Source organism: Calonectris borealis, chromosome 1 (genome assembly GCF_964195595.1).
Source record: "Calonectris borealis chromosome 1, bCalBor7.hap1.2, whole genome shotgun sequence".
NCBI lineage: Eukaryota > Metazoa > Chordata > Aves > Procellariiformes > Procellariidae > Calonectris > Calonectris borealis.
This window is the reverse complement of record NC_134312.1, coordinates 72,596,470-72,611,883: the sequence shown is the minus strand read 5'-3', so window position 1 is coordinate 72,611,883 and position 15,414 is coordinate 72,596,470. Positions and strand designations below refer to the sequence as shown.

At 35.7% G+C, this 15,414-nt stretch overlaps 1 protein-coding gene across 1 annotated transcript in view; it reads right to left on the bottom strand.

Annotated features, from left to right (window-relative positions):
• Positions 1-15,414, bottom strand: part of PLEKHA5 (pleckstrin homology domain containing A5) — a 171,666-nt gene that overhangs the window by 31,911 nt on the left and 124,341 nt on the right. The window contains exons 10-14 of the mRNA XM_075160173.1: positions 12,986-13,453; positions 7,710-8,178; positions 6,040-6,123; positions 3,189-3,308; positions 2,444-2,497 (exon numbers count right to left, since the gene is read on the bottom strand). Of these exons, the coding sequence (XP_075016274.1) occupies positions 2,444-2,497; positions 3,189-3,308; positions 6,040-6,123; positions 7,710-8,178; positions 12,986-13,453 (1,195 nt within the window). The remainder of the gene's footprint in view (positions 1-2,443; positions 2,498-3,188; positions 3,309-6,039; positions 6,124-7,709; positions 8,179-12,985; positions 13,454-15,414) is intronic.

Below are 15,414 nucleotides of genomic sequence, written 5' to 3'. Positions count from 1 at the left end.
CTGAGATTATATGTGCCCTCATAACATGTTCCACATTGGCAAACAAATCATTATTGCCTAGGGTTGCTAGCTATGTCCAAAGAACTACTTCTTAAGAGGCAAACGAGTCTCTCTTCCGCCTCACTACGAACCTTGAGCCAGCAGAATGGTTCACAACCTCACTTTAAAAAAATCATTCTTTTGGCCATAAGACATCAAAGAAATCATATGGCTGGATATATGTGTGTCAGTCTCTTCAATCTTTTTTTCTCTATCTCTGAACTCCAACAACAACAACAAAAATTCTGAAAGCATAATACAAAAACATCAAAAAGCGTAACATAAGAATTTCTATGCATCTCAAAAGGAAACAGCAGGACAAAAAAGAAGCATGACTTAAAAAAGGCATCTAACCAGTAGACAACAACTTACTGCAACAGCATAAAAGTTACCCTCCCTACACATGAACTTTAGTCTGCCTGAAAATTCACGTGGGCAACCTCGGTACAAACTTACTAATTATTGTTATGTACGGTACTGAATTCTTTCTGACCAAAAAGGTGAGAGTTGAAGATAACAGGACTGGAGTTCTACCACATGCTCTAAGCAAAGCAGGTTTTGACACTATTTTCAGAGATTAAATATAAGTGGAAATACCTAATTTAAGTATAGTGGACATTTAAAATTTGAAGAGGGCAAGTGATTATGCAAGCTGGTTACAGATGCTGATAACGAGGAGGAAAGCCCTCAATTAGACTAAAAGAAACTTTGATTTTTTTCTTCCCAACATAAAGGAAAACGGATAATGGACAAAGTAACAAAAAGAAATAAATGAGATACCACTCCTAGAAGCAGTGGTACTCAAAGCAAAGACTCTCAGGGGGATTTATTTCATACAGGTAGGTGGCAGTATTATATTAAAACAAGGGGAAAAAAGAAAAACTGATCAGAAACTGGGACAAGTATTCCAACCTGCTCGTCCATGATTTTGTGATTAAGGTAATATGTTTTAGACTTGATAATGATTTCTTACTGTAAGAAGTGCAGTGATTTCTTGCATTTCTGGTAGGGGTAATTATGACACATTTATAAGATTTAGATGCTTCCCTAAATTAATGCAAGTAAATAGAAAATCCTTTTTACCACTTTGCGTGTTATACATAGGCAATTCTCTCCATTTAATCCTGTCTATTATACTGACAAGCTTGGCTAATCAAGCAACAGCATGGTACATAGTTTTACACTTCACATGGACAGTTGTCCTTTTCTGGCAATGAATTACATTGTTGAAGACAGAATTATTCCCTTATTCCAAAACATTATAAACTGGAAATGTTTGAGTTGGATGAAATATTTTAGCCTAATTTAGCAAGCAGTTTTTCCCTACTGTTTTGGACCTCCTGCAGCCCTTTAAGACAAGACAGAGATGTTTACAAATGCATTGTCATCTAACTGAATTGGTCACAATTCACACCTTGATTCCAAGAGATAATAGGAAAATAAAGTCACTAGGTGAACCAAGCCCGCGGGCGTGTGCGTGTATATGTCTCCATGCCCATGTGTGGTTTTTAGTAACTCGTTGAAATCCTATCACAGAAACATGTAGGACATAAAAGTTCTCAGAACAATTGGTTTTAAGTGTAAGGCTGAAAAATTTCATTAGAAGAAAGAATATTAGAAAAAGAAAAAGCTCTAGTGATTTTTATATTTTTAACTAATAGACACCTAGTTGCTTATGACTGTCTTTTATAAGTGGTAGCAAAAATTTTCCATTTAAAAACTTCTCACACAAAAGTCGTACAGAAGTCCCATTTGATCATGCAACAAAGCCGTAAGAAGAGGTATGCGATATCACAATTCTTCACTTGACAATCATGTTAGTGAAGACCGAATTGTACCCTCATTCCACAAGTTATCAGTAGTTGTAAAGAAGTAAAATCTTATTCTTATATAAATCCTTAAGAAATAACTGAATAAAAGGAGAAAAAGTAATGAGCCATGCTATGATTTGTTTAAAACATTTTTTCATGTTTGAACTCCCTTTCATTTAATGCCCTGTAGAAACACCTAACTCTTCTTAATTTGGAAAACTAAAATTATCAGAAGTACTAATTTTCTATAAATTGCATGTGTGTCATATGAGCTTGGAAATATATTATGACTTTGGTTAAAGATGATAAAAATGCTACAGTTAGTGTTATTATAAGAAGGAAACGAAGAACAGAAAAATTAATTGGTGAGTGGCTACTGTATCCTGACGAATTTTAAATTGAGGTTTTTTTTTCCGTTACATGTTAAATTTGTAATCGATTAAGATATTCTGTGCTACTTAAAAAGGGCACATATTAAATATCCAACTTCACAAAAAGCACTGAAAATCCTTCTCCCCAAATATTTCCAGCTTGATAGGAGCAGGCAAAAAGCATTAAGAAATGTAAACGCACAAGAAAATTGCAAATCCCACCTGATGATCCAAATATATGGCATTCCTTTGAAGGTGATGTGAAAGAATCTCATTCTAGCAGGCAGCAGTCAGGGGGGAAAAGGAAAGGGACAGAAGGTGCAGAATGCATGAAAAGAGCTTTAAAAGATGTAAACTAGACAATGATCTTTCTGTTTTACATAGAAATACAATGCTGTTTTTATCTGCTTTTTTTGGCGAACTGTTAACAAGTTTTGATCCCAAAACAGAAGCGATGAAAGTTTGCCACAAATCAGACTACAAACTACTATGTTACATTTTGGTTTTACATATAAAATACAGTAAGCTCATGTAAATGTTTACTACACAGACAACTATAAACCCTTTGATAAATCATCTGTGTTTTAAACGTGTCCTGATTTTTGTACACAGATTACAAATAAGATTTTATCTGATATGAGGCAGTATAAACAATAAATTAATCTCATAATCTATCACTACTAATTTTGTTTATAACAACAATAGGTTAATCACCTTTAACTTTAAACTTAACTACAATATATTTTAAAATATTCCTATGTGATTTTGACTCAGCTAATATCAAAAAGCTATGAGTAAAGTCTCAAAGGGTTAATAGTAGAACACATACACAAAGAACCAATGTTACTCTATTCTACTGCCATAGTAGTCAGAAAATTTTGCACTAACGGTACAATGCAAACTTTGATTAATGAATGACTACATGTTAGTGAGAATGGCACATGACACACATTGCTTTATAGCTGACCTTTGGGCTGCTGGCCTCAAGTTTTAGTTGCATGAGCTGTGCTAGTGTGTGTTCCCGGATACTACTCAGTTCAGCTTGCTGCCGTCTCAGCTTTATTAGCAGCAGCGTGAGCTCCTCTGGCTGAAGGAGTGCAGTGTGAGAAGCCAAAGAGTAGAAAAAAGGTTAATTGGTATCCTAAACAACACTTAATTAAAATAAGGGTTCTTAGTATCTTTCTTACAAAAACTTTCTACAGTGATACAATAAAGACACACTATTTTTCCCCAAATTGACAACTTTCAAATATATAATGAAGGGTTAACTTTTAACTACTCAAAACAACTGATACTGCAAATGCCATAAAAGTGGAACATTCTGTATAAAGGACAAAAATAAGGGAGGATTTTGCAGGAGAAAGTCTGTGCAGCCCTCAAACTTTTTCTGACATGCATATCAAATTGATGATATTGACTTAAGTGAAGGGGGAGATAATTCCAGCCCTTAGGATATCATTACCTGTACATGGACAGCCATTTGAGCTTGGTGAAAGAATCAAAAAATGCCCTCAAGAAAATTTAGTTTTAAAAATAATTCTTCAAACGTATGCGTCAAAATTAAGAGTAAAAATAATAAAAAAAAACATGAGAACTGAACTACAGAAACAATCACCTTTCACAAAATAAAACTGTACAAGCATGTCAAAAATAATTTTCCGTCCCACCTTCCTCAGCCCACAGGTCTGAGGCTACCAGTTAATTTATTGCTTTACTTTTATGACTAAGATGTACAATACAGCCTTAGGAAGGGATGAAGAATAGTATTTAAAACCCAAGTTTATAGATATATATATTGGAAATAAAGTCACACTCAAATGGGTATTTTTCAGGTAATTCCACACAGATCAGTTTACATCAGTTTGGGAAACTCTACTTGAACCATTCCTGGGAACTACTTCTATTAGCAATACTTCAAAGAAAACAAAACACTTAACATCACAAGTATTTTTGTTATGTTCCTGTTTGCTTCTGTTTCTTACACTTCTCCAGAAGGCAATTTTATAAGAGGTTAAATATTCATCCAGCATTTTAATTTTCTCACAAGTTCTGTGAGTTAAAAAAAAAAAAAACAAACCCAAACACAAAAACCCCCTAAAACCCTGCTTGCTCTTTCCCACAGATACAGAATTTCCCCAAAGCGAAGTAGTAAAGAAAAAAAGCTCCAGAGAACCACATATTAAGTTACTGAAAAACAAATACCAGTTTCTTGGAATAAAGAAGAAAAATCCCTAAGAATAAGCGTGGCACTGGCACCGTTGTGAGCTCGTACCCAAGTAGCCCACAAGAGGGAGCAAGGGATTTCCACATAGCTTCAGTTGTCAAAACCATTTGCTTTGAGGGAAAACCAACACCAAAGCCAAATTGTCTAATGGCCAATCTTCCTCTTATAGTACTTTTTCAATACCTGGATTTAAAATACTTAATTTCAGAGAGTAAGTGTAAGAATCTGGACTGCTATACAAGACATTTTCAAGTTCTCTCCAAAAATCAGTGACAATGCTTTCAGTCTGAAAATTAACATCATTTCAAGAAAACTTATTTTTAGAAATAAGAGAATTGAAAGTAGCATCTTCAAACAAAAGGAACAGTGAATCACTTTTTCAAGATCAAAACTCTTCTCGGTATGCCCTGCAAAAGCCTGATTTTAGTGCATTAGGAATAAACTATTTAATGGTACTTAAATCCAATGTTTTGCAAGCAAACTTTTTTCCATAGAGGAGCCCATCAAACAGTAATTCCTACTTCTCTCTAGACATTCATAATGTTGCAAACATTTTTGACATTGCTGTAAGTGCTGTGCTCTTGATACAGCTCTTGGGACTCTTGCAACAACCACAATACAGAATTTTGTTTAAAGAGCTACCTACAGGTTTCCTCCTCTGGCCCCTGCAACACTTGTGCTGTGGGCAGGACTTCTGGTTTCCACAGGCAGAAGCTTGGACCTCCTTGCCCCCTACCCGGCTCATCAGCCCAGCTCCAGCAGCAGAGCCCAGGAGAGCTGATGGGGCCATGAACCCGAAGAAACGTCTGCAGAAGACAAGGCGCAGAGATAAGGCGCCAGCTGCCAAAGGCCAACCCATCAGTTGCTGAAGGTGCCAGGAATTCATGCTGGGAAGTGCAAGAAACAGGGGTCGAGGGAGTGGAAGGATTGACTGGGGAGCTGTTGCCCACAGTATGATTCAAAATCTGTATTCTCGATTCATAACTGTCTCACACAGTAATTTCAGATGGACAGAGAAAGATTACGGAAAGGAGACCAAAACTGGTAAATAAATGTAATAAATTTAGGACAATTTCTTAGCTTTTGGCTAAGAGTCATGTTTCAATTAGGAAGGTGGACAGTATTCACCAATATCACTTTGATGAAATACCGTCAATGAGAGTTTCAACTCACAGAAAAATGGGAGATGTCAGAAAGGACATCATTTTATCAAATGCGGTTTTAGTATCCTTAAGATTTCCAAAAAAGGTAAACTTTACTTCTAGGATTTTCTAAATACTTAATGGAGAAATAAGTGTTCTGTGATGTATTCTACCTTCTCCCAGGAATTTCTGTAATGTATCAAAGATGATTAAAAAAAAAAAAAAAAAAATCTGTATTTCTCAAAAAAAATCTGGAGTCAGCTACTACATGTTCTCAGAATTCCATGTAACCACAGAGTACTTCTTTATTTGCTTTAAAAATCCCTGATAATTAAAATAAAGGCTGCATTTAATGCAAGCTTTGCATAGAGTAAGACTTCACTGTTGCCTCTTCATACTTAAAGAATTATTCGTAGGGAAAAACTCATGTACCAAATAAAAATCCAACTCACTGTTTTGCCTTGGAGGCTCTGAGGAGTAACAGGCTGTAAACTCAGACCTGCTGGCATTGACCTTCTGTCAGGCACAAAGACGTGCTGTACAAAAACAAAATAGCACAGTATGATCCATAGTTACCTAAAGACTCAACAACTATTAAATGCTATAAAAAAAAACCCAACCCACCCAAAAAAACCCACTCAGACCAACTTCACGCTCATGACAAATTTGCTATGATTTGTGCCAGCTTTGGCCAGTCATGCTCCCTGCTGATCCACCATCTAGGACACTCGAGTCGGCTACCTCTAACTTCTAGAAATAACCCAGCTTTCATCGTCCTTTTAATTAACAGTCCTCCCTTGCAGCTGTTGCCCTAATCGTAGCCCATGTAAACAACAACAATTTTAGTTTTTCACCATCACTGAAAGCTGTTTAAAACCTTAAGATCTCTGTATAGATGGAGTTTAAATCTTAAATTTACCCTACTGATTTCAAACAGTCTTCTAATTACTCACCTCTTAAAAACCAGTTTGTGTTTCTAAGTTAATGGACAAAGCTAGTTGTGTAACTAAAAAAACACAAACCAAGTAGCATGAAAAATTGAAGGTAAGTAAGAGTCTTGTATAAAAGATGCTAAATATGAAATGAAATACTAGCATAACGTGTTCCACAAGGAAAAAAATATGAGAAAGCAAAACATGGCTGAAAGGACAAGTAAGCGCACGCTCTGCAGCACTGACCCTAGTGGTATTTCTCAGATTTGCGAGAAGCACTGATTACTAAATTTCCAGTGCCCTTGAGACATAAAGGATATCAAAATGACTCCTTTGTTGATAGGGACCTAAAAACTTCCAAAACCAAGACTTAGTAAGCAACTGTAAGTTGTTTAAACTGCTTTAAGATGTAGTTAAAGATTTTTTTTCCTGCATCAAGAACCATAAAGACACCTGAGATAAAGATTTAGGAAAAATGTTCAGGAGTATTTTATACAAACTCTAGCTTTACATCCAACTGAAAGAGTAATTTTCATGTAATTATCTCCAATCCATTAAAAACATGCATGACACAAGCATGATGGATATAGCGGAGCCACATATGGCACCCAGGTTTACAATTCTTCGTGTCTCCCTCTCACTGATGAAGACCAGAAAAGTTACACTAGTCAAGTGCTAAGGTTGTGTGCAAATAGGCTCTGAGCTTTAGTGATCTCCCTAATAACTCAAAGGCATCAAAAGAAACAACTACACTCAGTCTTCTGCTGGAACCCAAGGCAGCCAAACTTGTGGCTGAAGAATAGAAAACAGCATGTGGAAAGAAATCTGGGATTTTCTGTCCTCTTAAAGTTCCAGCTAAGAAAGCTAGAAAGGAGAAAGATTTCTGTACATAAAACAAACTATTCTGAATAATTTGCCTATTGACTCCTTTTCTTTCCTTTAGAGAAACATAGTACCATGGACAGTAGTATTAAGATAACATATTTTCACCTAGCGTATTAGAAAAGTATCTTTTTACAACTTTTAGATATTTAAATGCTTTTTAAAATCAAACCTTTCTCCATGAAAACAGTGATGTAACTTAATCTTCATTATAATAAAATATACTACAGTGCAACATGAGTTTTACAGTAACCATATACTTTCTACTAAGAATCCTTGTAAATAACTATTAAAATAAGTATTTTTACCTTAGTATGATGCGTCCTGTGCCTGCGATCAATAGTTACATCTCCCCTTTGCACTGGTGAAGACACTTCTGATCTGTAGGTCCGCTGTGGGGAATATCCTTGGAAACCAGCGATTGAACCATGAGAAGGTGAGGTGGGAATCGAATGCATCGTCTGATCAGAAATATTAATCATAGTTTTTGGGCTACTTAAAGTACTGTGTCTAGTAAGAGTTGTTTGCTTATTGTAAAACTGACGTTGCTGCCATTCATAGAGCTGCCACATCGTGTCATCACGCATCGACCTCCGTTTTTCTTCAGCTGTTACTGGTCCTATGGCTCTGTCGTAAGCCGACGGTGTTACGCTGCAGAGGCTCTCCGGCCGTGCTTTGCTGTTTCTCGGCAGTGTTCTGTAGCCTTCTGGGTACCGGGGTAAGACTTGAGGTCGATGGCTTGGCATGTTTCTTGGTAATGTCTGATATGAGATTATGCTGAAATACAATTTTCCTTTCTATTAGTGGACAACACTAATATTATGGCAATATAAAGGTTTTCAATATTGGTTAGGTTTATCTAGCTAACTCTTACCTTTTTTTTTTTTAATACTACAAGTGTCATTTTAAAAACATGCAAGAAAATCAAGACGACAATTAAACAATCAATTATACTGATTGAATGCACTGTAGCAGCTGAAACGGGATCCTCTCGCTGATTAGCTGCTTGATTACATAATCCACATTTCATCTTTTTACCAGTTGTAACAGTCTAATAGTGTCAAGCTTAGATTAAATCTTCTAACTTGTCTATATGCTGGATAAGTCAAAGTTTTGAAAGTTTTGAAGTTCTATACTGTTTCCATATGACCCCACTTTAAATGTTCTCTTTTTCAAAAGTGGAAAAATCTCTTGTTGTTTCCCTAAGAAAATCTTGAGCGATTACTATGGACACAAAAAAAAAAATCAGGATTTTTTTTTTTATCAGCAGACCAAAATAAAATAGAAGTAATTGTCCAATGAAATTATATTTTGTAATTGTCAAGGACAAGCCATTCCATATCAGCTATTCAAGTGAAACAAACAGCAAAATATTTCTTTGTTTGATAATAATATTGTATTGCTTTTCAACTCGGATATGAATTCAAAGGCTTATTCTTTAATTTGTTGCCACATTAAAACGCTGGAGTGCTAAAGTCATTTAGCAACTTTCAGCATTAGTTGAAATGCAAAATTTTCCATACCGAATATCGATGCATGCCTATGTATGACAAAGCATTTCTTGTTTTTTTCAGAGGACAAAATCTAGGTCATAAACATTGATTCATTCAACCCTTATCTAAAATTCAGATGAGCATCTCTTAAAGCCTTTTGCTACTGATCCCATCTGTGATAAATGCTTGCCTAGAGACAACAAAACTGATCTCAAATTGGACATGATTCAGCCATCAGAGGGCAGCAGCTTCTAGCTACACCCCAGACTAATTCAAACTAAAATCCCTGCCACCACGAGGCACCAGAATCTGAGGATGGTATTGAATTACTTCAGTGCCACAAAAACATTAAAGAAATGTTGTAGGGCAAATGGCAAGGTAAACTAGCATTATGCATGTTAGATCCTTACGGAATAACTATCAAGGAAATTGATGACAGTAAAACCCACTTTTCACTGAAAATAGTTAAGCTGAGTATTTATGATCACCTGTAACACTTTGGAGATGAAAACTGCTATAAAGAGTTTTACATACAAAATCTGCTACAGTTTCTGAAGCTTTCTAAGAATTAATGAAGTATTATCCCCATTTTGTACATTGGACAGCTTTCCATTCTCACAGAAAAAAAAAATTATAAAAAAGGGAAATGGATTCTAAATCCTATTCTTCTGCTGCAAAACCTGCTTAAATACCTCTACATTTCTTCATGTAACATACCATTAATGATAAGGGCTCTTCTCCATCTCCATATTTAAAAAACAAACAACAAAGACACTTTGGGGTTCAATTTCTCACTTTCAAAATATTATTTTAGCTATTCAAACAGGGTATGGTGAAGCCTGATATTTTCATGAAGACATCCGGTAGCTAGATACACCTCACTCACTGAAGCTCCTCTCCCGTTTTATTAATCAAATGGGCAGTGTAATCCCGTTGGCTCCTTCAAACATCCCGGCAGAAAAGCTGTTGAAGTTCTTACTATGTAAAGATAAATTTAAAGTCTAGATGCAATTACTTATATTCTAGAACATTTAGGAAGATAACATATCCATCTTCTATTGGTAAACCATTGGTAAAAGGCCCAACCGCCTCAATATTAAGCCTTGTTTTACATCATTTGATAAAATCAAAACAGATTCACCAATTTAGCAAGTTGATACTTGCTAAAATGTCATTCCAGTCAAATCCAACTCTAGACATTACTGCAAAAACCAACTCTAGACAGTACTGCAGCTGATAGCTGCCTTGCACACAAGGGGAGACTGCTGCAGCCAGTCAAGCAGTCATGCACACTGTGAGGCTGCAAAATATTTCTCCAACTGTCATCATAAATAGCTCCCTACAAATGTTCCCATATGAAAAAAAGGCTCTCACGTGAATTTATAGACTCCTTATAGACACCTTTAGAGGTTGTCCCTAGGATTACTGTTGGGTAGCAATACTAGTTCTGGTGTCTAAGTTGGACTATTTGGGAAAGCAACTTTGCTGCTAAACGTTTAGGGGCTCAGCTCTGCAATGTTATGAATACCCTCAGATTGGAACCTCAAAATAGCCCTTCATCATAAAGAATGCAAATACCAGCTGGCCCAGCATACAGAACTTTCACATGCGCATCAAGCAAAGGGTGGCAGAGTGAAGACAGAAACCCAGTGCTGTAGAGCAGGCATTTATCATTTAGGATGATGCTTATATGGGCAAGGTGGGGAGACAGAGGCTCACACCCTGGGTTAGCAGCAACAAAAAACCTCACTTAGTACCATGAACCCTTCTGTATTTTTTCACATTTGAGAAAGACCACTCAAGTAAACCACTTTCGGTGAAAATATTTACTTGTAACTGACTTGTGCAAAATTAATTTAATAAAATGATACTGAAGTGGAATGTTTTTATTTAAAAAAACATTTATTTTTGGTTAAAAAAAAGGTTTGTCTTCCTCAAGGCATCAGTTGTCTTTACTCATGTGGCTCTTGCAAAATTACATGTCTAGATCCACGGAAATGGCAGATAACAGCTTCAAGAATTAAAAACTGCATTGCCGTCATTCTCATTAATTTCTCAGGAAATCAAACTACTAAGGAGTCAGTGTGTTCTTTCACAGTGAACCCTTTTCATTCCATACTGAGGACAGCTAACAGCTCCTATTTTATATATAGTTATTTAATTGAACCTGTTTGTTAACGTTTTAGTTTTCTTAAAGTCCTAATTTTTTTTTTCAGTCTGACACATGGGAGATACTCAGTTTGGTCCTCCATGATTTCTCTAACACATTAGAGAGAGACGCAACGGAAAGCATCTTTGTGAAAAGTCAGAAACTTTTCCGCATTAAGTGAAGACTACTTTTCTCAAAAATTCAAGTTAATTTTAAGTTAATTCAAGTTAAAAATTCAAGAGTTGAATAGGTCTTACTACACATCAGCCTTAATTAGCCCCTCACCCCAACCTTAAGCTTTAACATAAACTGGAGCTTCTTTCTACTCTCATTCACCAACTTGAATTCTACTTAAATTTCTTCTCCAGCCAGAAACTGACAATCTGAACAAAAATAAAATTTAAAGTTTAAATGAAACCACATTCTAAAGACATTAGACACCACTATACATTAGAAATGTGGATCATTATTCAAGGCCACTTCCACACAAAGCAAAAAAGATAGCTCAAGGCCAATTCTTTTTCCATTTGCTACCTTTATGTAGAACTGCAGTTGAATGCATACCGTTTGTGCTATAAGCACCACCCTTATTTAAACAGCAAGTGGCCTCTATAGTCAAGAATAAAATATTGTTAATTAGTAACACACTGTTAACACTACTTCCTTCTATTTGATTCCCACAATGAAATCAGTTTTAGGGTTTAAATACTTGTTCGCAACTGAAAAATGGCACAGCTATTCAAATTTCTCCTGTTTGGTTGCAAGTTTTACAGTCCAATTTAAAAAAACTCTTAATTGCATCAAAGAGCCTTCTCAGTTCTCATTATGCAAGCATGCGTAATAAAATATATGTCAGAGTGTGCAAGTCGCTCCCTGTACTGGAAGTTCAAACTTGATCAAACTACTTATGTTGAGTACTTCATGAAACAACACATTAACAATTCCTAATTATATTTAATGAAGGACTAAAGCCAATGAGGAAATGTTCAACCAATTTTGGCAAGTGTAAATCAAACTAATGTAAATTTTTCAAGTTTTTGCAAAAATTGAAAAGCCCCCAACCGCCATATTTTGAAATTTGCAGAAAACACATTTTCTGAACCTGGTTCTATCTTAAGCTCTGCTCTGCCATCCATTTATATGCAAACTCCCTAATTTCCAACTCTTCAAAATATCTCCTGTGATAGCGTCTCCATTACTTCCTATCTGATGTAATATTAAAAACTTTTATATTTTACTGCTAGAGCTGCTTGTCTGTAAGCCAGTCAGGAAACAATGTCCCTACACAATGTCCCATCTCAGACAGAAAAATTGCTATCGGCACAAGATTCAATAACATTCACACATAATTTTAAAGCTTCATGAATAGGCACTGGAACTCAATATTAGAACTGGGAGATGTTTAATTTCATGAGAAGGGAAGTTTTAAGCATCGAGTTAGATTTCTATGACTTACTCTTAGGTAGAGCTTCTCTCTCTCTCTCTTTCTCTCTTCAATTAAAGATTGTTTAAAGTTTAAAAGCTCCCTGCAATATTTTTTAAGAATTTTAAATAAAATATTATTACAAGAATTTGTGAACAAAAATGCACAAGACAGGGCAATTACAAGAACAGATTCTAAGAGGAAAAAGAATTGTTATGATTGATGACACCTTCTCTCTGCTAGGATAGAGAAATTTCTAACACCTAAAAAGAGTTTCTAGCCGTTTTTATTTATTGTTATTAATATAGTTTAATTTGTTAATAATCACTCAAATGTTAATAAAAGAGAAACTTTAATAAACCTGTTCTGAGCAGTCATCCAGGCACTTCTTACAGAGAACAATGAATTATATATTTATGTAATATAGAACAAAATATAAAGAATCTGACCAGGATAAAAGTCTAAGTATTATTTGCTAGAAAGCCTTGCAAAAAAAAAAAATTATTTCATAGTACTTACCCTCTTGTTTCCTCTTCTTGTCCTTTTCCTCTTTGTATTTTAATCCACTGTTCCAACTGCAGCATTGAATTAGTTCTCTGCATAACTCGTTCAGACTCCATATGTGACTGAACTGCATTGTGCTGACCTCCATCTCCAGTCTCTGCCAGGACAAGACCAACAGCTTTATTCTCAGACCCATTTAAATGAACTGGTCTGAAGTGTCCAGCCTGAATCGTGGTTATGGGTAAAGTCCTGTATTCGGATCCCAAAGGATTTAGCTTTACACTGTTAATTTTCGTTAATGGTTTATCTTGCCCAACTTTCTGGAATCCATATTTTTCGGCTTCCAAAGCTTTCTTCTCCTCATTTTTGTTCACTTCTTTATTTTTCTGGTTATTTTGTGCCTCTGGCTTAATTAGCACCCGATGGTTTGAAATATTATTTGCCTCTCGAGGTGGCGTATTTTCAGTGGTTAACTTCTCTACTCTGGAAAGGAATATATGACAAGCTATAACATCAAAAAAACATTCATTAAAAAACAGTAATAGAAAATGAAAAGTTAATATATTTGTGTTTATCAGGGTTCTTTCAGTGAATCCCTGTCCAGACATTTTACACCAATATCTTGTCTTCAAGAGAAAAATCCAGGACATATTTTCACAATAATCAAGGACAGGCTGGGTTTTTTTTGTTGTTGTTTTGAGGGTTTTTTTGTTTTGTTTTTGTTTTGTTTTGGGGGTGGTGGTGGTGTTTGGTTTGGTTTGGTTTTTGGTTGGTTGGTTGGAGAGTGTGAGTATTTTTTCTTCCACACTTCTCTATTTCTTTGCTATTTTAAAAGTATTTATAACATGGGGTAAAATTTTTAAGCCAACTTCAGATTAACCCCGTAGAAAAATGTGCACAAGAGGAAATAAAGCCAGAGTCTGAAACAGTGGATGTTCCTGGAGGGCTGGACATTCAAACAGTAAAAATATTCAGTGGCTCTCTAAGAGCTAAAGCTTCCAGATGTCAACAGCCTGAAATCCAGACGATTTTTAAAGCCATCTTTAAAAATGGTAGCAGATTACATTGCTTGTGATTCACAATACCGCTGAATTTAACATATAATGAGCTCCTTTAAAGAAAGCAAACAACTTTTCATGGTCACTGGCATCAGTTAAGTTTCTCTGGTATGTTATCACTTCGGCTGGCATACATTTTGTGGAAAATAACTGTGGCTTCCCTAATTTTAAGGGGGAAAATAGCTGCTGACTTAGGGAACTGTACCACAAAAATAATATTTTTAGAAAACTACTGCTTTACAGTACTTGCACAATACTCAATGCATGCAGTTCTATTAGCTATCTTCTTTATAAAATTTCAAAGTGTCAAGAAGCTGTACCTTTTTCCGTACTGGGACATGAATTGAACATCCAGCTCAGATAGTGACTTTTTTTCCCAGTTTACTAGAAAAAAACCCACAAAACCCCTAAAATGTTTTGATCAACATTTTTTGGTACAGGAGGAAAGAAGAGGAAGAGATATAATTCTTTAAGATTACATCTCGGTAAAAACCAAGCCAAGAACAAAACTTTATTTTAAGATGATGTCAAATTAACCTTTCACACTGTTTTGCATCTTTTTTGCAAATGCATTATTCATCTTTATAACTGTGTGCAGTTCATGTGCCTAATCCGTGTGTAAAAAGGCCATCACATATACAACTGACCAAGACCACAAGCATAACCGCTCCTCTGAAAAATGCTCTAGTTCCAAGTAGAGTAACTACATACATAGCTGTAGGCATTTTTGCTTAACCCGTCTTTAACATGAGGCTTAAATGTCCAACAAGTCTACACTTCCCCAACAGATTATTTAAGCCATGAATTCCCAACAGGCCAACAACTATTTGGGACAGAACCCCAGCATATAGATAAAGGACTGAAAACTCTAAGGTCCTTATAAATGACTACCCACTGCTAGTAATACTGGACACTTAATTTTAAATGCACCTCCCATTACCACCCTACTCTTGCTATGAATTCTCCATGATATGAAAGGATCAAGAGACTCCTGCCTTGACAAGTACACCATTTGAAATGTATCAATAAGAAACAGCAAGACGCTACGGTCCTCTGAATACTGTACGTGAGTTAGAATGAAATGCTCATGCTCTTTGCATGTTAACAAAAGGGTGTGATTTTTTCCCCCATGCCTCTTCCTGACATAATTGTGATGATCCCAATCTCTGCTTAATACTTCATAATATAAAGGTATTATAAAATACGTTATAAAAGTCCTCCAAAATTCACTCTATTAATATAAGTAGCTCAAAATAGTCCTTCTCTTTCAGTGATTATTCCTGAGCTGCTGATGTGAAAGCGTACACACACATCAAATGTATTGCAAATGAAAACATTCATACCAATAATCTAACATGAACATCTCTTTGGCTATATGCGTCAGCA